At 42.4% G+C, this 23,673-nt stretch overlaps 1 protein-coding gene across 4 annotated transcripts in view; it reads right to left on the bottom strand.

Annotated features, from left to right (window-relative positions):
- Shroom4 (shroom family member 4) overlaps positions 1 to 16,040 on the bottom strand; it is a 217,076-nt gene extending 201,036 nt beyond the window's left edge. Inside the window, exon 1 of one of the 4 annotated variants that reach the window (XM_027433338.2) lies at positions 15,791 to 16,040. In XM_027433338.2, the coding sequence (XP_027289139.1) occupies positions 15,791 to 15,907 (117 nt within the window). In that variant the 5' untranslated portion in view covers positions 15,908 to 16,040. Of the gene's footprint in view, positions 1 to 743; positions 877 to 15,790 lie in introns of those variants that run through there. The other 3 variants (XM_027433334.2, XM_027433335.2, XM_027433336.2) reach the window with 3 other exon arrangements.
- Positions 16,041 to 23,673: the final 7,633 nt, after the last annotated feature.

Raw genomic sequence — 23,673 nt, 5'->3', positions numbered from 1 at the left:
AAAAATGGGATCTCGGAAACAAAACTGCAGGGTATAATGAACCAAGCATATGATTTGGAGGCAGTTAAAGGTGGCTTCACATTCTAGCTCTAATTTGCTTTATCTTAAGACTAATGCTTCGCCTCTCTGGACCTCACTTTTTTCATCTGTGAAATAGGCCCAATATGACTTAATTTATGGCAGTGATGACCATGACGTTATAATGAATACCCATGCATAATTTAAAGAACACAAAAGATACTTACTTAATGGCAACTTTGATCATCTCCAGCCCAAAGTTAAGGCTCCCAAGGACTTAAAAACTGCAATGCCAATTTCCTATTGTGAATTTCCATTCTCTTGCCCTTTCAAACCAGCCTTCAATACATAAAAGCACATCAGCTAGCCCTTTGATTTTTCAAGCACCTATGAGGTCACCCAAAGAATTCTCTCCTGCCCTTTGAACTTTTAATTCCTTCTCAAATGATTTACTGGCTGTCTGGCCTCTGAATGACCATGCTAACCTCAATGTCCTTCCCATCCGAGGCTCTGTCCCTTTGATAACTAAGGTGTCCCCAGACAGGGTTTACCCGTTTTCACACCCTTAGAAACAACTTCCAAGAACATTTAGAAGTAAGGAGCATGGTTATGTTATTCAAATCTCCCAAAAATGTATAAAAATTACAAATCATTTCCTTGTTAAGAATGTTCTAATTATTTGTACTTCTTTCATATTTACAAGGGATTCTGATAAGGACACATACCTCCTGGGGTCCCTTCACAGTCCAGTTCTGAAAGTCCGTGCAGTATAACACACTCTATAGCAGTAGACTGGTCAGTAGCAACCTAAGCACTAACACTGTTGCTGTGCTGTCCCTGTGATTTTTAAAGCTCTGATCCTTAACCTGTCCCCCTAGTGCCCTAAGATAACCTGGCCGTCATACAGACAAGCACCAATGACATAAAACCTCAGCTCTTTCTTTCCTTTCTTGGTATTCTCAGGTTTGAGTGCAACAGTGAGAAAAGGAATGTCATGGTCAAATAACAAAGACACTTAAGGCATTATGTATAAATACCAGACAGTGACTCACAACCAAGGCCAGTGATATAGAACACGTTAGGGCTTGTTTAAGCAAAAGTGAAAATACACGCACACACGCACGCACACACACACACGCACACTGATTTAAAGTCATCACATTTCAGCTGAAGGAATGAAGTACTTGAATCAAGCACAAAAATCACTATACCCACTCTGAACACAGAGTAACAAGTGGAATGGCTGTTATGCTATGAGTCTCGAAGCAACGCTTCCCAACAGCATGATGAACTCTATAATTATCACTCCCCAATGCCAGCCTGGGGACCACAGCTTGCATATACAAGCCAGGCCGCCTGGAGACACCCCCATCCACCACTACTGACAGCCCTCTTCACATCTCAAGTTGCACAGGAGGGGTCCCTTCTTAACTTCCCTCACCACCATTATTTTCATGTCTTCCCTCCATTTGTAGCTAACATGTGGACTTGAGGTTCACCACAGCTTCTAGGGGAAGTTGGTCATTTCCACCAGAAGCAGTCTGGGATGATGATGCCCTGGAGCCAGAGAGCTGGTACTTTGCAGTGGTTAGACCCAAAAGAGGAAGGTAAAGAAGTGAGGAAACAGCGAACTGCGGTGCAAAGCATGACCACTGGGAGAGGTATCAGGATGGGGATGACAAAGGGCAGAATTTCCCAGTGAGGAGCTTAAGAACAGAGAGGATTCCATTCTGCCTGAAAATCTGGAACCTAGTGGGAATACCAGAAATAAAACGTAAGACCAGAGTCAAAGGGAGAAAGTTCTCTAATACCTGGTGAAAGTAATTTGGACTCTATTCTACAGGCAATGAGAAACTATTTAATAATTTCAAGTGGGTGACAATGATCAAATGGTGGAAAACCATTTAAGGAGGCAACTACACTATTGTAGTCGTTCTTCCAGAAGGAGGCTCCATTCTGCCTATTCCAGGTTTTCTGAGATCTTGTTTCAAGGTTGCCTTTTCCTGACTGAGCTCACCATCTCAGAGCTCATTACCATGCATCTTTTTTGAGTTGGGAGTGATACCAATAATGGTTTTTATTCAGATTAAAACTCCTCATTCTGTACTGAGGTGGGTCAGTGGGGTGGGGTAAGAGAAGCTTCTGTGACCCTCCCAGTTTAGATTGAAGGGAGAATGATGTACCATTTCCTCTTTTGCAATAGTTAACAGTTGACCTGGTCACTAGAATCCCAGATTCCTCTAAGATTTCAACAGAACAGGAGGAAAAGGATAGAGAGAAGAAGAAAGGAGAGAGGAAAAGAAAAGGGGAAGAGAAGAGCCGGCATAGGGCAAAACTTGATTGTCAGGGGCCTGTTCCAGATCACTATCACTTACAGGCTTCACCTAAACTTCAGCCTTAAATTAGGGCTCCAATCTAGGAAATGAGAGATAGAAGCACCTTACCTGGGTCTTAGCAGTGGAAATTAACTCCCCCTGGTCCTTTATTCCTTTGGATTTTATTAGGTGCTGGAAAGGGAAAAGTCTGTAACTCAAACCCTATTGCAGCTGAAAAGGACTAAGCCAAACCTTCCTTAAGCAGATACAGTACATACAGGGCCTAAGCATGTTTCAGAACACTGCACATTTCTCAAGCTGAGGGCATGGAGAAAACACGAAAATTACATATTGAGCCCTTTACACACAGAGGAGGCAAGTTTCCCTCCCATCCCAGCTCACACAGTAAAGCAGTTAGAAAGCTAGCTCTTGTAAAAGCTAAGCACTCAAGCAATCTTTTCCACAAAACAGTCTCCCAGCAGCTAGGTCTCTGAATTGATTTTAAATATATATTACAAGTTATTTCACCTGGTCAGAGAAGAGGCAAATTAAAGAAGCTACATGCCCATTAACCTTATAGCCAGCAGTGTTGTTCCATCTACAATGAGATGGGATATGGATTTAGACCAATTTCCATAGTACAAGCATCCTTAACAAAGCCCTGAATTTAGTTTCTTAAGATGCAGAAAAGCAGATGATGTTGCACAAAAGTAGTAATGCTCTAGATAGTCAGTTCATGAAGTATGGGAAGCAGAAGAGACAGACTGGTCCTCAAATTGGCACACAAATGGAATCTTGCCAAAGCATTCGATTAAGGAATGTCCATAAAGTACATTAGTGCTATAGTTAACCACTCCAAATTTGTAAACGTTTCAATGACAAAACAATGTTTTCTAGCCAGATTTACGGCAAAAGAGGTTATGAAATAAATCCCTATCTCCTCTCCATTTTCATGGTGGTAAGGATACCACTTAAGACAATGAAATCACACATAAAAGTTTAACAACATTTTTAAAGGTCATATTTAAGAACCCTTACTATTGTGGAAACATAAACAATGATATTCACAGATTAATAATACCTTGCCAGGCAGAGAATAATACTTCTAACAATGAAAATGGCACAGAAACTTGAAACTCTGGTGGTTTGAGGTTTGTCTCACCAAGCCACATTTTGTTTTACATATACAGAAAACAATCTTTAAACATCTTGGTCAAATAAACTGATGGATTTAACAGCCTCAATCCGTTCTATCATGTCCATCTGAGGTTTGGCATTTTGACAGTTTCTTCTATTTTTTGCTTGATTCCCCCCCCCCACTTTCTCATCCCTTGAATATTCTACTTATATAAAAAGAACTCCAGTTAGCAACACATCCACTGACTAGGCATCCTGCAGATTGGAGAGGATAACAAGACAAAGCTAGGGAAGCTCATTAAATCACAAAGCAGACCAGTTTCCCATGTCTTTGGGGCATAAGACTGTCTGGCAATTAACTAATTTACACAACAATCAATAGATTAGTAAATTGGGTGTTGCCCATAGTATTCCTAACAGAATGACCTGTTATTTTAACTGATTAGACCCCTAAGTAAACAAATATAAACAAACCCCTTTCTCTTTGTCCCCACCTGCCTTTTAGGCTACCTAGCTTGACAGACCCATAAACAGTATCAGAAGACCCAAAAGTAAACTATAAACTGGTTCCCCCTTGCCAAACCCCATCTTGTACATTTGAAATATAGACATTACCTCTGATTCCTACCACTTCCGCTTCTTTTCTTCAGTAGTATACAGTATCACTAACCTCTGGTAACTTGACAACATGTAAGTCAGCACATTGCCACACAGTTTCAAACTGCCCATTCAGTTTAGGTCTCTCAGCAGCTATGACTGGTAGTATACTGAATGCTTGTTTTTTTTTTTTTTTTTTTTTTTGAGACAGGGTTTCTTTGTGTAGCTTTGGAGCCTATCCTGGCACTCGCTCTGGAGACCAGGCTGGCCTCGAACTCACAGAGATCTGCCTGCCTCTGCCTCCCGAGTGCTGGGATTAAAGGCGTGTGCTATTTCTGCTTGGTCTTAGTCATTCCTTGTCCAACTAAAACCAATTCTCTTCTACCTCCCAAGACTACCTACGGATCATGTACCCCTCAGTTTCAGTAAATCCTTTTCACACAAAGCTCCCAACATTGACCCATGAACAAATGTTAGATTTTATGTCAGGGTCTCAGCACCCAAAGCATTTTGTTCCCTGGACAGACATTAAATATGGATGTCCAGGGAATAATACATAAATAAATTTCAGTAAACTTGTCATCTCTGGGAATCCAAACATCAGGTCTACTATGGTGGTAATCTCTTGAATTCTGTAGTTTAGGGGTAGGCACTCTGTGAAGTACTCAACAAATCTGTGTTGACTGACTGACTGATTGATTGCTTGAAGTCTTAATTGAGAGTTGTTGGGACAGCCAAGCAAAGTTTAACACGGCCTTTTAAAGCTCCAGCTACTTAGCCATGAGCCAGAAATCATGTCTTGTCTTTCTGCCTCTGGCAGCTGCAGACCTCACACTAAAGCTGCCTTGCCATTTCATACACATTTGGTAACCTCAAATGTTTTGTTTGTTAAGTTCAAAATTCCCTGACAAGAATTTCAGCTTAATAAGGAGACCTAGGGAATATTCTATTTCCTTCTTCAATCATATATATATTCCTGGTATTTATATGAAAATAAAGGATAAAGGGAACCATCTTCTCTATTGGAACAACCATGCCAGTTTATTTTATTTTACTCTTGAGGTTACATTCCTCCTCTAAACCCTGCCATATACTGCTCCTTGATCTCTTTCAAATTCCTGGCTTCTTTTCTCACTAATTGTCACTGACCATGCAAATCTGATAATTTTCACTTGAAATTTAGGGAACCTAGACACAAGGAGGAAAATGACTTGCTCAAGATTCACAAATCACAAGCAGAGATAAGATTGAGGCTCAGGTTTTCTGAAGGTTGCAGATGAGCTGTAGCTCAAAAGTGTTTTTGAAAAAAACAGACCCTGGGTATGGCTCAGTTGGTAAACCAACCGCTTAGCATGTTCAAAGCCCTAGGTTCTATCCCCAGCACTTCCAGGGAAGAAAAAAGGAACACACAAGAAAAACAACCCACAAAACACTTCTGGTCTTTTGAATCCTAGCACAATTTCCTTACCCTGATTTAAGATTTAAAACATAAACCCACTTTAATCCTAACCCCTGAGGAGAAATTACTGGCATTACCAATTTCTTCATTAAATTTCATTTCTCATTCCTCTTCTTTCTCTCACTCATTTCTTTATTTTTGCTCTTTCCTTAACATATACAAAGAAACTGAGATTTGGAATCAGACAGAAGTTTGAATGCCAGAGTTTTAGCTCAGTGATAGAGCTTTTCCTACCATATACAAAGGCCTATGTTCCATCCACAGCATTGAAAGAAACAAAACAAATGATCAAATTTAGAATAATATTGTGATGGCACTGTGGCTGAAACCCTCTACTACTAAGCTACACCTCTGCCTCCCAAATTAAGTTTGAATGCTAGCGCTCTCACTTAGTACACAATTTAGAGTCTGTCACTTAATTTCTGTTGGATCTCAATCCCTTCATCTGCATAACTGGGACATCAATATCCACCTCAAAGAACTTCCATAAATACTAAATGAAACAGATATATTTGCCACACAATAGGTTCTCAATGCTTCTGATCCCTCCATGTGTGGGCTGTGGCCACCCTTTGCATTCAACAGATGCTGAAATCCAGGCCAAACTGCAGGTCCTATGCTCTGTAAATATCTGGAAGTATCTGGACTCTTGCCTGATCCATTTTTCAGCCTATAGTCTTGACCTCTCTTGATTAACTATTTAAATTAAGAAAGCCCTGAAGTCCCAGTCAATTCCTCCAAAGAACATGAGTCAGCTCTGACACACACTCACCCCTGAGTAGTCAAAACATCATCACTCATACTCTTGATTAGGGAGTGATGCCATTAAAAACTACTTGCCTGTGGAAGTTTTGGGGGAGATTTTTACTTAAACACGACGAAAAAGAAATGGAAAACAGCAAGACAGCCCAACAAAGACATGGCTTTAGCTTGTCATAGTATCATAAGCAAAGATGAGGCTGTAGCCATGAGAATCTAACCCTTTTCCTGAATAACTAGTCAAACCAGCTTTACTTCTAGCTCTACCTCATCTCACCTCCAGCCCCCTCTTCTCAAAAGAAAAATCAGTTCCTGAGAGAACATGGAAGACAATATAGGAAAACCATTCAAAACTTTCCTGCCAGGGCCTTATGGGAAGAGAAAACCAAAACAGCTAGAAATGTGTTGGGTGGCATCAGAATGAGGGCCATAAGATACCTCAAAGAATCTGTTCTTCCGTGGGCTTAACCCTTGATCCTGTCAAATGAATCCTGCCTCCCACATTCCTTAGAGATGTAACATTAAAAGACCCGAGTTAAAGTTAACAGACCATGCCATCTCTGAGAACACACCAGGAAATAGCCACTTGTGTAAAATAGGAAGCAGTAGTGTGGAGAAAAGCAGTGTATTATAAGAGCTGCCTCCTGTCAGTCATCCTTCACATTTCCACAAGCAGAACAAGAAAGGACTCACGAGCCCTTCACAGGCCTTCCATAAAGGAGAAGCTTGCTCCAGGGAGGTTCTTATAAAAAACAGGATGGCACAAAGAGGTGAAGGAAGATGACAAGATTATTCAGAAAATTGCCAAGCATCTATAAGTAATGGAAGGTGACAACAGACTTGTCCTTAACAAGACAGAGAAAGATGAAGTGTGCAAAAATTTTCCTTGTGTGAGCCAAGACAGACAAAGCTGGTATAGCAAAGCAGAAGAGTTCACTGTAACAAAAAGGGGAAAATTGGATTTTGGATAGAGGGCAGGGCAGTCCATGAACAAAGAGCCAATGGCACTTGAATGAGAGAGTCCAAAATGTAAGCTTTAAACAACCAGTACTGACTGGACATGAAATAAAGATAGCCTAGATGAGTGAAAAATGAGTCTCTTTCTCTGAGGAAGTGCTCATTCTGTCACAGGGCACAGTCACAGACTCACAGTGAAAGGGGAGGGTGTGGAAGTGAAGCAAAAGGGGAGGGGTTAGAAATCACTTTGAGAGCTCAAGTCATCTTGATCCTTGCCACTTCAGTGCCCCAGCACGATGGCTCTGCCCAAATAAACATGCCAGTGTGGTGTGAGGAAGAAACAGATCATCTCTTGCAAAACTAATACATATGACCAGCTTTCTACTTGCCTATTTACACTGAAGGTGGCTAAGGGACATAAGGAAACAAATTTTACTTCATCCAAGTCCTTAGAATATAATCTTTACCTAGGAGAAATGATTGTATTTCAATTTACTCATCAAGGACTTAGAGTCTGTCAGAAGTAAATATTTTAGGGAGAAGCAGGAAACATGCAAAATATTTGGCTTTACAGATGATAAGTGAGTGAAAGTGATCTCACAATCAACATGCCCAACATAAAATGGTTGTAAGATAACTCTCAGGTAAACCTGGAGTTCAGTTTGCAGAGAAATATAACACATATCTGGTCCCATTATTGAGGGTAGGTGTACATTAAGTACTGATGGCAACAGAAATCCCAAAGTCACCTAGATCTGTGTAGAACTATTTAGAGTGTTTTTCTACAGCTTACAGATGTTTTCCAAGAATACCTTGTGTAAGCTTCATTGAGCTCTGAATACCATTTCTTTTTTAAAAAAAATCTTATTTTACATACCAATCCCAGTTCCCTCTCCATCTTGTCCATTTCTGTCTCTCTCTTTTTTCAAGACAGGGTTTCTCTGTGGCTTTGGAGGCTGTCCTGGAACTAGCTTTCATGGACCAGGCTGGTCTCGAACTCACAGAGATCCACCTACCTCTGCTGCCCAGCTTCATCTATTTCTTATAGACAAATATTATCCAGTATGGTGATGTTGAATAATTTCATCGATGATAAACAATGGATTAAATATGTCTCTCTAGAATTATTCTGAATGAGCCTAACTACAATTATCAAGTATCACTGTGGACATGTTTTCTAGACTTCAAGTCTTTTTCTCTTAGACCCATCATGCTCCAATAATGAGGATTAAGCCCTACTCCAATCCTCTCCCTGGTCTATGCTTCAGGAGGAAAGAAAGGCATTTTTCCAGATCAGGTGATAAATGGTGAAATGCAGGGAGACAGATCTTAATCTATCTGTGAATGTAAGCCCTCTAGCAGGAGTGACTTCTGTGGCTATTCTGAATCTAAACATAAGACTCCAGAACCCCAGAATTGCAGGAACCACTGCAATCAATCAGTGTCAACAGCAGTATATCTGATGAGACATGGGACAGTCTTCCATCTCTAAACCTGTACATAAAGACTATATATATTGGAGACTGCTTATATGTCACATATGGTTGGTATTTTCAATTTTGGAGATAATTACTTTTCCTAGGAGGGAAGTTCAGAGAGGTAAAAAAACAACTTAATTTTGATTTTGACAGCATTTATTAAATGTTAATCCCTCCTCTGTAATTTAATGATGTCTTTGTTTAGACATATATGCTCCATGAAGGCAAGTCTTATGCCTTTTGTCTCCTCTCCCATGAAGTGTCTTTCTCATTGCTGCTCTGGGCTAGGAGCAGGGGAAATTCCACATTAATTGTAGGAGATAAAACTTGTCACTCAAAAATGTCTTATATGTGGCTAGGGAGATGGCTCAGTGGGTAAAGTATTTGTTGTGTAAGCATGAGGAGCCATGTTCAGATCCTTAGCACCCACATAGAAGCCAGGAAGGGTGATGATGTGTAACCCCAGCATTGAGGTGGGGTCAGAATAGGCAGATTCCAGAGGCTCAAAGGCCTAGCAATCCAGACAATCAAAGAGCTCTAGGTCTGTCTCAAAAAATACAGTGCAAAGCAACAGAAGAAAATAAAATCCAACATCTGCCTCTGACCTCCACACACTCAAGCACACATCCACTACACACACACACACACACACACACACACACACACACACACACACACAAATTCATCATATGGCTTTCCTCCGTGCTTATGAAAAGACCTTGAACAGGTATGGATTACCAGAAGCAAGCACTTCCCTCAACTACTAGACATGGACACAGAGCTTTCTTTTGACTTGGCTACCAGAAAAATTTAGTCATCCTTAGCTATACTTCTTTTAATAATAGTTATTTTTTTTGTGTGTGTGAGCATGTACATGAGTGCATGTGAATATAGGAGCCTGTGGAGGTCAGAAGGCAGCAACAGATCCCCTGGAACTGTTATATTTCTGAGCTGCCATGTGGATAATGGAAATCAAACCAAGGTCTTCTGCAAGAACAGTAAGCCCTCTTAACTGCTGAGCCATCTCTCCATGTCCCCTCAGCTGTATGCTTTTTAAAGAATGGTCTGTAGATGTCATTCAATGATAGAATGTACACACTTATCATGCGAAAGACCCTGGATGCAATTCTCAGAGCAAAAAGTCTCAATTTTGATAACTCTCTCCAGTTACTATATTCTGTCCTGGGCCCCATAACTTAAGAGTCTCAAGGAATATGGATGTAGCTCAGTGGTAGAGTACTTGTCTGCTATGCACAATGTCCTAGGTTTGATCTTGAGCACAAGAATGTGGGGGGGGAGCTACAGAGAGGAAGAGAGAGGAGAGACAACAACAGAGAGATAGAGACAGAGAGAGAGAGGAAGACAGAGAGGGAGGGAGAGAGAACACAATGGACAAAATGGAGTGAATCCAGAGTGGGAGGAGTAATCTCAGATCCCATAAGAATTGAGAAAGTACATAAGCTTATTCTTCAAAGTACAGAGAGGGAGGCTGAATCTCAGACCCCATAAGAAAAAGTTGAGGAAACACATGATATTTTTTTCATTCTCTCAAGGGTTCTTTTTTTTTTCTAAATCAGAGGAAGCACCATTGTTCTATGTGGTCCAAGCTTGCAGAGCTTAGCCCCATGGAGAATAGGCAAGAAGAAATGTTTGCAATTCAACATAAGGGAAAACTGTCCACAGCTAATACCTGCCAACAGTAAAATGGGCTGGCTTAAATACGCATATGCTCCCACAGGACCAGTGGAGGACATAATCAGAGACACTCCACAGAAGGTTCCTTAGTGGCCTTAAACTAGGTGACTTCCAAAGACTTTGAGTCTCTGTCTCTAGGTCCCCACCAGGAGCAGCAGCAGTCCAGCAGCCCCTAGGTAAGCATGCCCTTTGGCACATGGTGACAGCGGGCACTGAGAAGATCATGCCTTCCTGTAATCTCTACTGCTCTTCATTAACTTCTCACAGATGGCTCAGCACATTTTCCTCTGGTTGGAAGAAACCTAACTATAAACACAATCATGTCCTCTCATGATAATTGCCCCATAACTAGTAGTCTCTGTCCGAAACTGTCTCTTTTTCTCTTTACAGAAATTCCTGGGGAGGCTTCTGGGAAAAGCAAGGGGGAAACATTTGAACTGTTTAAAGAACAATGCTTAAGTGTCTTCCAGCTGGAGTTATTGTCTTTGGGGTTTTGGAGAAAGAAAATTCTGTGACAGGCATGGCCCCTTTTCCTTCAGGGAACAAACATGTGGTTATCAGCAGGGTACTGGGCATATATGACATAACTAAAATCCTATGAATGTAAGTTACATATGACACGGCCTAAAAGCCTATATATGCCAAGCTGTACAAGACATACCATACAAACTTCTTCTTCTGCCTTCCTCTCATATCCTTAGATAGATTCCTATTCCATGTCCCTGCATGCTGTGTCCTTTCTAGAAGAAGGAAGAAGTCATGGAACTGAAGCAGTAAGTAGGTTTCTTTGTAGATTCTAGTGGGAAACATCAGGGATGAATTCATATAAGGCTGTATTCATCTCATATAATCAATATTTGTGAAGATACCTTGGGGACTGCCAGGCCCTTGATAAGCATGGGGCTAGGTCTGGCCTGTAAGGCAGATGAAACGATCTGAAAGGTATATCACTGCTCATGTAAATTCTGCATCCAACAAGAGCTCACAGTCACAGCCAAATTTGCCTCCAGTCACAAGAAAACTTCAATCTGTCTATTTGAGACCTCTATTAAAGTTTCTACTCCCTCTTTTTGTGTGTCTAAAAGTAAGGGCAGAGTGTGAGAGTAATGAAGCTTACAAAGAACTTAAAGAGTGGGCCCTGCTTTTATATAAGGTCAAGGATAGCAAACGGTTTATCAAATTCATTTTCATATCCTCTGTGGTAATGAAGAGGAGGCGGGTATGCCTATTGTCACTTTGCAAGTAGTGGCTTAGATATAATAGGGGTAAAATGACAGAGGGCTATCCATGTACATTATGTAGTCCTGCAGTCTCCTCTCCCACTCCACCATACTTTGTTAGAGAACAGTCACTAGCTCCTGCTTGCCTCACTGTGCCAAACTGAAGACACCTTCCAAAAAACAGGCCAGAAAAATAGCAAATATATAGGGTAAGCACAGTCTTCTGCCCTGCCCTTTTCACCCCAGTTTTCCTCTTCCTTTCACTGCATCCTGACACTGGTCCCCACCCTTTCTTTTCTTTATGCTTGTTTAACTTCAAGGCACAGTTTTCAAAACATGAAATTAACACAGGAACCTTAGGGTGCAGTTCAGCTTTTCCCTCCTTCTATGTATTCCATGCCCCCCCCTACACACACAAAAAGGATACTGCTTGAGTCTCTGAGGCCTCTAAGAGGTCCTATATGATACAGATTCATTAGTGCCAGACTTCGAAATGTTCACTTACCACACCCCCCAAAAAAATTCATTTACCAATGCAGGATGTCAACTTCATGGACAGCTGTTTATACTGTAGACAAGCAAGGCCCCTCATAGTAAAACAGACACACCTGATTAGAAGAGAATCCCCATTTCATTCAGCAACACCCTCCCTGGTCTAGTATGAGAAGTTATCCAAATAAATTAATAATGTTAAGGCCACAGGACCACCACTCCCTTGTGGTCATCTTCTTTCATTTGTCATGACTTCAGGAGTACTACTACAGCATATGGAAAAATCATAAACTACCCCCTAAAACTTGTGATAATCAATACAATGGGATTTAACTTATTGTCTTATTTTTGCCACTTGATTATCAACAGATAGACATACAAGTCTGCATAAATCAGGCAGCTGAATTCTGCATATCTGCATATGGGAAACCATAACAACTTGTTCCACTGATGATTTTCCCACACTGATCATTTCCTGGTCTAAAGGTTTATCCATGACAAATGGAAAGTAAGCTTTCATATCCCATGCCTTCTCCTCCCACCAATCACCTTTCCTCAAATTTCTGCATCTCCCTGATGTCTCTACCTTTCCCAAGCAGGTGCAGTACATCATCCTAACCCCAAACTACTTTTGTATTTCCCTAGCAGCAAAGGAGGCTCGCTGCCATTTTGTACCATGACTCGTGGCTCTTCTGTCTTTCACAAGCCTAAGTTATTCAGTTACTACAACAGTCAAACAGTCTTTCCCAACCTCCTTGAGCCCAGACTTCATTAGCATATACGTAAAGCACAGTCATCATGGAAGACTTCATGGCATGGAAAGCATTACTGGAGTTAGAGGCTGAGAAGACTAGATATGTCCCTGAAAGTTATTAGTCAATGTTTCTCACAACCTGGAGTACTAGAAGAAGAGTCAAGATATTCTCTAGGCCACCGAACATGAATAGGCTGGAGCCCACCATTGATTCACTGCAAGCCCAACTGGATGCAGCACAGAGTCGATTTTTCCATCAGATGCTCTGTAACCTTCCCTGACTGTCTCACATTGTGGCTGTGATGGGCTGATGAAGGGATGAGAAGAAGCACACTACGCACAGTAGCAGTGGATGGAAATGAAGCAGCCATCTTCCTTACTGACTATATAGCAGTTCTGGTGAAAAGAGTGCCAGGGCTATGACAATGGGTTCACTGCCAAACTGTCATAGTGTCATTTAAAGACTGCCCATTTCAAAGTCATTTTAGACATAGGGATGCCCAGGCCCAACAAAGGCAAGTGGTAGTCCCAGGATTACAGATCGAAGAATGACAAGGCAAGGGTTAGAATCCAGGTATTTTCATTTACCACTTCAATTCTATTTCTAGCCCAAACCCACCAGTGGATGCATATGTGTGGGGAGAAAGCAGTATTATTCTGAAGCATAGAAGGAAACGAACTAAAGTAGAAAAAAAATGAAAATGGGATTAATGAAATGTCTCCTGAAATGAAATAAAAAAGAAATGTACTAAAGCAGTAAAATGAAAATGGGATTAATGAAATGTATCTTGCTTTAAAAAAAAAAAAAGAAAGCAGGCAAACATTATACTGAAAAAAAAAAATGCTCCCTTTATGTAACGTCCTGACTAACCCAGTTATACCTGACTTTTACTCTAAGGAGCCAGGCTGTTTGGGAGGAACGAGTAAACTGATTTTACCTCCTGCATATCCATGCATGTAACAATGAACCTGCATATAATAGGGGCCAACTGTACATTCAGCAGAAAGGGAATCATTAAAAGGCACCCTGCCTCTCCATACACGAGGCACTTCCTTAACAGCATGGCCAAGAAAACCCTCATCTATCCTCAAATAATCCCCAAGCCAGACCACAAATTGCTGGCTGCCCCATACTTAGTAACACCCCCTGCCATGCTCCTATGGGCTCACAAAATAGCTCAGGACCACAGCAACAAGCACTCTCAGAGGTGCCTAGCAGGTTGGGTCAGCCGGGACAAAGCTGAAAAATGACCTCTCCAGGGCAGGTTGTCTAGGCAGACTGGAAATTCTGTGGGCGGCCCAAGGAGGAAAAGAAAGGGAGGAACTGCCAGACTCCTGAGGGCTGCATTGTGACCTTGGTGGAAAGAGAGGGGAAGAGGAGGAGTTTGATTAGAAGAAATTCTTCAAGGCTAGGGTACCCCTCTCCATTGGGGCTGTTTGATGATTGTTTTTTTTTTTTTTTTAAGTAGTTTGCTGTAGAGAACACCGAGGAAAGTGTTAGAGGGAGGGATGCAAGGGTAGATTACAAAGGCATCTACCTCAGTCTGGTTAGAAATACTGGATGAACATCGCCTAGTTTGGGGAGGCTGAAGATCCTCTCGAGGTCCCCTCCAATACCCCCCAAATATTGCCTCAATACACCTCAGACGGCAGGAGCTGACTGGTTCACACATGAGCAACACTTTAGCGTTGCCCCAACACCTGAAAAACACCCACACAAGTTAACTAGTGAGCCATCCCAATGCAGGGAGAAAGCAACATTGGTTATTATGCCGGGGGGGGGGGGCGCAGTAATTCCCAGAGCCCAGCTGGTCTGCTAACAACCTGAAAAAAAGGAATCCCTATAACCACATTTGTTACCTTAAAAAAAAAAAGGCTACATCTTTCTACCTCCCGCCAAAACCTCCATCTACAATTTCAGCTGCAGTTTGAGTGACTTGGAAGAGCTAGAGAGCTATCTGTAAGAGAAACTAACAACAACAAAAGTGGGCTAAAGTTCAGGAAGTCCCTCCACCTGGCAATCTCGTGCTTCAAGGTGAGTCGTCCTGCAAGTCGCTCTTCCAGTAACAGCCCCAACTGCCCCCATCCTCCGCCCTCACTCTCACTCAAGACACCCTGATTTGGAGGTTTCAGAGCTCTTGGGAGTGCTCCCCCCCGCCACCACCCCCCCCCCGGCCTCTAGCTGCAACTTAGTTCCAGCTGATCACAGGCTCCTAAATCAAACCAACCCTAGTGGCCGCTTCAGTACAGCTGTGCTCCATGGCACAAAAGTTCCCTCCACACTTCTCAGCGTGCAAGAAATCTCGCTGGCGGGCGCGGGGCAGGACTCGGGAGGGAGGGAAAGGCCGAGTGAAACCGGCAGCAGCAGCAACGCCCTGGACGGGCGTGTGCGTCCAGCTGCGGGATAAGAGGCTGAGAAAAGCCAGCAATGCCTCATCCCCCAGCTCTGCGCCAGACCCTAGCCCAGCAACCTGCCTCAGGCGGGACAGCCCCAGGGAGAGCTAGCGCCTAGCCCCGCCGCCGGTGTCCTCAGCCCCTCACTGTCCTGCGGGGCGCAGGGGCCTCCGAGGCAAGGAGAACCCCCAGCAGCCGCCATTTCCTGCAGCCCACACTGAGGTGAGTGGCCTCCTCGTCGCGGGGTGGGGGGAGCGGGGCTCCCCCCCCCACCGTGCCCCGCGAGTGTGACTGCGCGCAAAGCTCCGGCAGGGCCGGGTGGCTCGGGTCCCATCCTCCAGCCACACTGGGGTGCAGTCTGCTCCCGCAGCAGGACCCCCTCAGTGCCGCTGCAGCCCCTCGGGCTCTGGCCGGCCAAGTCGCCAAGTGGGGCTGAGGCCCGCACCCGCGCAGTCTGCGCACCCGCTAGCCCATTCAAAGTTGGACGCCGTGAGGAGCGAGCCACCGCTCCTTACCTTCGACACCGTGAGTGGCTCGCAGTGCTCCAAGCCCCCCTTCAGGGTGAAGCCCCAGGGCGCCCCCCCTTGCAGCTGCACCGGGACGTACTGGAAGGACCCCGGCCGGCTCTCCATCCTCGGCTCGCCTCGGCAGGCGCCGCCGGGCTCCTTTTCCGCGGGGGCTACGGAGCCTCCGCCCCCAGCAGCTCTGCCACCACCGTCCTCCAGCGCTGCGCCGCCCCGCTCCGCCTACTCTCCCGGCTGGAGACGCTCAGGCAGCTAGTGAGCCCTAGGAGGAAATGACACGGAGCTGGAGAGAGGGGGAGGGGGGAGGAGAAGGGGGAAAAAGAAAAGAAGGAAAGAGAGGCGGAGGGATGGTGCTTAATGGACAAGAAAACTGAGCAATGGGGAGGGGCAGTCACTGGGACCTCTCCTATAGGATCGCTGAGGAGTGGGAGCAAGGCGAGGCCTCACATCAATTGTTACATTGTTTCATTCAAGTAGGCCCCCTCTTTGGTCCTCCTCTTTACTGAGGAGCTCCCCGCCCCTCCTTCAGTCCAAGCAAACCGAGGTGAAAGTCAGTGTGCATGGCCCTCGTGGCCGAGTGCACTTTTCTGATTAGCGCCTTCATGTCTTTCTTGAGTGCCTTTTTCTTCAGAAGGTCCTGAGAGCCAGGTCCTAGGGTGGGGGGAGGGGGGGTTTAAAGGCTGCTAATCTGTGGACCTTGCCTACAGAGGTGGAAAGTGAAGTATACTCAGGACCAACGAATATAGTGGGGTTGTGGTGTAGGCTGCTCCATGTACACCCTGGTTGTGTGGAGTCATTATGGAACATTGCCTAGGAGCATAGTTTAAATAAAGGAACACTGAGGATGGCCCTGCTCTGGCTCAGCTACAAGCTAGCTCCCTGCTAGTGTCTACGGGAGTACTGTGATTGTCCCAGGCATCCAGGCACTGCCTTGCACTTGCCCCACTGAGAGGATCTGCAAAGTTATGACTAACAGAAAACAAGCATAAAAGAAAGAGCATCCATTGATAAGCTGGTCAATTGATGATGTGCCTCTTGGAAGAATCAACTTTTACACAGGGCCTGAAACCAATCCAATCATCTGGTCTCAGTTGAGCTTGTTTCTCCGGCCTTTAGAATAGGCCTAACAGCTACAGTAACCGTCCTGAGAGATGAATGTGGTACTTCATCCGATGCTGATATCTCAGCCTTGACCTAAGCAGTTTATCTCCCCTCTCAGGGGGGGTGTTTTCTCAGCAGCCACAAGTGGGAAGTCACTTTCTAAAGGGCTTTACACCAGCAGGGAAAGTGTTGACAAGTCAATACTGAATCAACAGGGCCTTCTTACTTTGTCTTGCTATTGAGTGTCCTTTCCCATTTCCTATGCAATTTCTTCTCATAACAGGCAAACATTCTCAGGTCCCTTCCTTCCATTGGAAAGCTTTCTACAATTCAGGTGTCCATTCTCTGCTTCCACTTCCTTGCTGCTTCTTAAACATCCTGCAGCCTGCCCTATGCCCCAGCATGCCAAGGGAATTTTCTCATGGTGGTCTTTCAGATGTTTATAATCTGCCTTATGCCCTTAGAGGTGGTCCACATAAGAAGCCATGCTCGAACACTTAGACAGGCATAACAAAAACACCTTGATTAGGCTACTAGGAATCAGAAGATGCCATCTCAATTTACTGATCCCTTAAAAAAAAATAGCACTGAGGATAGAACCTTCGGCCTTGTTCACGACAAGCAAGTGCTCTACCTTTAGACATATCCCTTTGTCCCTCTTTTAATATTAATATTTTTGATACTAGGAATTGAAACAACTTGTTGATATGTGTGTGCGTGTACATGTACATTGCTGGGGATTGAACCCAAGGCCTTTTCAGACTGCTAGACAATCACTCTTACCACTGAATTAGACTGAATTAACTTAGTGCAATTCAGCAGATCCCAATGTTAGCATTTAGAAATCTGTAAAGTTCAGTTTGCAGGATGTATATGATCATTACCCAAGAACTACTAGAATTTTGTGTCTATGATTTGAAGGTATCTGTAAACAGGAGACATACTTCTGAGCCCTGGCCTTGTCACTAATTAGAGAGGTGGCCTTGAACAAATCGCTCAGCCAAGTCTTTGCAGCCTTATTTTCATCATCTGTAAACTTTTGCTAACAAGTTCTGACTCTCCTGCCTCTGAGACCTACTGAGAGACTAAGAGGAAGTAATACATATGAAAACACTTCGGAAAAGAGAAAAAAAGAAAAATCCTCTCTACCTTAACATGAAACAAGGCCCTAAGCTAGCCTTGAACCAGACTATTTTCCTTCCAAACCCTTCTCCACAGTGCTATTGGGTTCTTCGTTTTCTCCTTTTCAACACTAAAGGTGAAGAAGATGAATTACTTTGCTCTTTGCATAGACAACACAGAAACAGTAGACATCTTGTGCATATAGTGAAGACATCTTTCTGCTTTGCTGGAGAGAGAAAAAAAAACACTGCTCTTTAATTTTTACTTTTTTTTTTTTTGACAGTCTTACTGTATAGCGGAGGCAGGACTTTAAGTCACAGTTCTCCTGTGCTGGAAGAGCAAGTATGTCCCACCATGGCTGACATAAGAAAACTGAACTCTAAGCTGGTTATACCATTAATTAGCAATGTGGTATTAATCAAGTCATTTTCCCTCCTATAAAATTATAAGAGCTGAGCTACTTGATTTCTTGGATTCCTCTGTAATTTACAAACTCCTAGCCAGTGTTTGAACACTATGTGCACACACATATATCACATAGACCACACATACACACACACACACACACACACACACACACACACACACACACACAGAGAGAGAGAGAGAGAGAGAGAGAGAGAGAGAGAGAGAGAGAGAGGAGAGAGGCTTGATGCTAGAGATGAATCAAATAAGACTACAAAGACTACAGCAATAGAGAACACTTGTCAGTTGTGGTCTTGCACACACACTGGAACCATAACACAGATGACGACTTCACTCTATGTTAAATTGCCTGTGTACTGAAAAAGTAGAAACTCTAATATGCAGGTAGAAACAGAAAACTTCATCTCAACAGAGGAGTGGTGACTGATAATAAATAACACATTCAGCATGTACTTAAAGCTACTTGGAAGAGATAATCTCACTTGGAGAAATTAAAATAAAAAGAAAAGGGGATTTATGTAGAATCCCATATCATGCTAATAATTAAAAATATTATGCTAGGGGTTGAAGACATAGCTCAGTGCTAAGAATGCTTAGCACTCTTATAAAAGATTCAAGTTTGGTTCCCAGCACCCATGTCTGGCAACCCATAACCAACAGTAACTCTCCAGGGAGATTCCATACCTCTGGCCATCATGGGCACCTGTACTCAAATGCACACAGAATATTAAAAATATAAAAAAATAATATATTTAAACTATTATGCTAATATTTAAAAGTCAAGGAGGACAACAAAGTATCAAAAATGGAACAACTAGAAGAGGTCAGGCCAAGTGTTTTCACCCCTTTTCCCTGCACAAGACATGTAAAGGATCAAGCCTGACAACATTCCAGCCTGGAGAGTGGGAGGGGACCAAGCCCCTTTCCCTAACTGAGGAGCTATTAGCTCCTGGGGGAAGGAAAGTCCATTTTCTTTAAGGGTGTGGCCCCTGGCAGGCTGAGTGTGCTCCAGTGGATGGCCCTAAACCCATGAGTACATGGACAGCACAAATTGGACCTAATGGGTTATTTTAAAAGACACAAAATTGAGTTGGGAATGGATCCCTGAGTAGTTAGGGAGAGGTGGGAATGAAATTCTCAAAATGCATCGTATATACATATGAAATAATTTAAATACATAAATTAAAGCCATCTTTTCTTCATTTAAACTTTACTCGTCAGTTTACTTTTGGGGAAGGAAGAAGACTAAACTAGTGGTCCTATAAGGTCTTCTAAAACTTCCTATTATAAACTAATCTTTGACTACAATTTTCTTCATAACAGTACTAGTCTGTAGTCTCCTTCTGAACCAAGGACTTTCAAGAGACTATAGTGACCTATGCACTTTCTACCTCAAAACTGGGAGGAGAGGAGGGAGGAGAAACGGTGGCCAGGATGTTAAATTAATTAATTAAGTAAGTAATTGAATAAATAAATAAAAATAAAAGTTAAAAAACCTACATATAAAGCTGGAGGTGTGCCTCAGTGATAAAGGACTAGGCAACAAGTGAGTGGGAGGGCCTGGGTTCCACTGGATAAAGCGAAAGGAAGGGAAAGAGGTTGGGGAAGCTTCCTGAGATAACTCCTTGATCAATTGCATATTGTAGTTTTCTCTTTTGCACTGGATGGGGGAATTGGTGTCCTTCATTTTGCTCTCACACTATTTCCATGGAACAGGGCTTCTGGTAAAATAACTTGCATTCTCTCTCTCCTTTAATGGGATAGGATCATTTATTTATACATGCATATACCTAAATCAAGAAACCAAGAATGACAACCTTCCTACTTCCTATTTCTGAAAACAATTTTAACAGTTATAAGTTGGTATTTCTTCTTCTTCTCCTTCTTTTTTTTTTTTTTTTTTTTGGTTTTTCGAGACAGGGTTTCTCTGTGTAGCTTTGGAGCCTATCCTGGCACTCACTCTGGAGACCAGGCTGGCCTCGAACTCATAGAGATCCACCTGCCTCTGCCTCCCAAGTGCTGGGATTAAAGGCATGGCCCACCAATGCCAGGCAAGTTGGTATTTCTTATTCTTTCTCTGTGTCTATGAATTGGTTCTTAATTTGGGAGTAGAAGGGAAAGAATTTGACATTCACCACTCCCCCTAAATATATCTATCCAACCCGTATCTGTACATTCCAGGTATCTGTCTTCTGCATGATGATTCTACATTGCCTTCTAAGCGTCTATGTGCATCTGTTTCCTAATGTAACTAAAATTGTTTATGTTCCTATGTCTATATAACAGGGATTATGGGTAGCCCAACCCCCATATTACTCTATAGGGACTGAGCTAGGCATGTGTGTTGAAAGGACAGAACAAGAATAAAAGCATGTCCCTAGAACTTAGGTTCAAGCATAATTTTAATAATTTTTGTTCTTCACTATAGATTGTGTAGGTCTGTTTTATTTTTTCACTTTTACTCTGAGATCATTTCCTTCCCTATACTAGCAGTGTTAAAGAGAGTGGCTGTCACTATTTCTGAACCCCTTTCTGTGCTACTTACAGACCAGAAAGTTCTCATTTTTCATAAGCACATTTTTATATGAGAGAAATCTAACCTATGTTTTGTGATTGTTATCTTGTGTTCTGTGGACACAGTGCTTTGTGAATTTTCTTAGATCCTTAGGAAAAAAAAAACAAAGTTAGCCAGAATGATGGTTAGCATTTGACAGATGAAACCCAAGGTAGAGTAGGTTCACTGCTTTGTTCATTATCTCTCCAATACTACCTCAAAATTTCTAGTGTTGGTGGCTAGAAACTATTCTTATATCACCTGTCTCTTAGGAAAAAGGGGGCACACACAACTTTTTTTTAGTAAAACAAATCTTATCAGAAGGAAAATCAAAAGGTGTTTTGTAAATTGTTTTTCTTTCTGGAACTAGAACTGGGGCCTCATGTGTGCTATTTATTGTTCTTGGATTCTAGGGTCCTTTCTCTCTTTCTCCCTTCATGTACCTTCTTTCTCTGACTCTTCTGGATGTTTCTCATAGAGAGAGATCTAGGGCAGCGATAATTGTCAGTGGAAAGGAAAGAAAATAGTCTGACGTTGCAGGTGTTATTCATATACAGGTTATGAAAACAGCAAGCTCCTCCTTTTTCAACTACTTATTAGCTTGGAGTGTAAGGCAGTTAGAGGTGGAAAAGCATAGCAAAGGACAACTCTAAGTAGACTATCCTACTGAGGAGTGTTTATCTAATTCCTAGGGAATTTTGCCTAGGGCTAGAGAAAGATTTATGGCTGAGATTTGTTGCTTCTTAATTAAAGCTAATTTAACACTAGTATACAAAATGCTATAGCCTAGACACTATTTTAGTTAAATAAATCATTGTAAGAACATAACTGCTAGAGAAAAAAGTGGACTTTATGTTTCTTTGAATAACTTTATCAAGAGTCCTGCTATTGATTAAATATGCCTTTTAGATCATCCCATTCTTTCATACATTGAGAAAAATGACAGACTTTGATGATCGCCATGGAAGGCCTCACCCTCCCTTGGGAATGGATGGGGGGGGTGGGATGGGGGTGATTCAGGGCAAGGGAGGATGGGAGGGAGAGGGAACTAGGATTGATATGTAAAATAAGACTGTTTCTAATTTAAATTGTGTGTGTGTGTGTGTGTGTGTGTGTGTGTGTGTGTGTGTGTGTGTGTGTGTGTATAAAAGAGAAAAATGCTATCAAAAATCTTTAGAGCAATTGCTGGGTGTTGAGTTTAAAAGTATAGCTTCAGGGCTGGAGAGATGGCTCAGAGGTTAAGAGCACTGACTGCTCTTTCAGAGGTCCTGAGTTCAATTCCCAGCAATCACATGGTGGCTCACAACCATCCGTTATAAGATCTGGTGCCCTCTTCTAGTGTATAGATATACATGGAAGCAGAATGTTGTATACATAATAAATAAATAAAGTTTAAAAACCTTTTTAAAAAAGTATAGCTTCAGAGCCTCTTCCTCCCTCTTAGGCTGAGCAATCTTTTTCTTTGTCTCTCTGTCTCTGTCTCTCTGTCTCTGTCTCTGTCTCTGTCTCTGTCTCTCTCTCTCTCTCTCTCTCTCTCTCTCTGTGTGTGTGTGTGTGTGTGTGTGTGTGTGTGTGTGTGTGTGTGTGTGTGTGTGTGTGTGTTGATTTGCATGTGTTCTGAGCATACTAGTATCATCTCAATGGAAAACTGTCAATCTGAATTTGGGGAATTCAGTCACTTGGTCGTGGTTCAGCTGAGCTATAATGAGTGTCCACCTTTGCTCTAGAACAGTTTTAGCCAGTTCCTGACTCCTTCCTCATACCAAGGATGTGAAGATTATATGAACTGTTCAGATCTGCCATGTAGGCTGTAAGATGAGCTCTTCTTGATAGTCAGCTCAGAGGCCACCTCTTGCTTGATGGTGTGTGTTCACCAACCTGTTCTGTTTTTCAAATGCTGTTTGCAGGGAGTCATTACTCAGTCATTGATAAAATACAATTTGAGTGCTCATTAACTTTTTTCTGTTGATTCCCCCAGATATGGAAAGAAAACAAATCACACATATACGTGCACCACAAAGTCAGCACTTTTTTTTTTCCAAAACATTTTCATCACTTTACCTTCCTACAAGGATAGAGAACGTAGAACAATTCATTGAGCATTTAAACAAAATTAAGCTCCCACTGTGATTATGGTGAAGCTCTTGCAAAGTACATAGCTGACAGACAAAAGAAATATATATGAAGCCTTGGGAGCATTTGCTGGTACAGTATTTCTGCACACACACACACACACACACACACACACCACATACACAGATTCATGCATATCCACCACAGTGATAAATGACTCAAGTCTTGGCTACCTGGGTTTGAGGCCATCCTAGACAACATAATGAGATCCTGCCTCAATATATATATGATATATATATATATATATATATATATATATATATATATGCTAAAATAACAATAAAGAAGTGGGAAATTAGAGATTGGTGGTGTAAATTTTAGACAGATATGTGGAGGAAGGTTGGGAAGCACAAGTATTTGTTTCACATGTCTTTATCTGTTAAATAGATGTAGAAATACTTTTTGTGGTTACGTTTGCTCTAAGTAGAAATGAATCTAGTTATGAAATATTAACTTGAAAAGAAATAATTATTCCCTTAACTCAAATTCCTGATGATCCAGCCCAACGAGGAGAGAATAATCAGTTGCTATGTCTAGG

This window comes from Cricetulus griseus, chromosome X (assembly GCF_003668045.3).
Source record: "Cricetulus griseus strain 17A/GY chromosome X, alternate assembly CriGri-PICRH-1.0, whole genome shotgun sequence".
Taxonomy (NCBI): Eukaryota; Metazoa; Chordata; class Mammalia; order Rodentia; family Cricetidae; genus Cricetulus; species Cricetulus griseus.
This window is presented reverse-complemented; position numbering and strand designations above follow the sequence as displayed.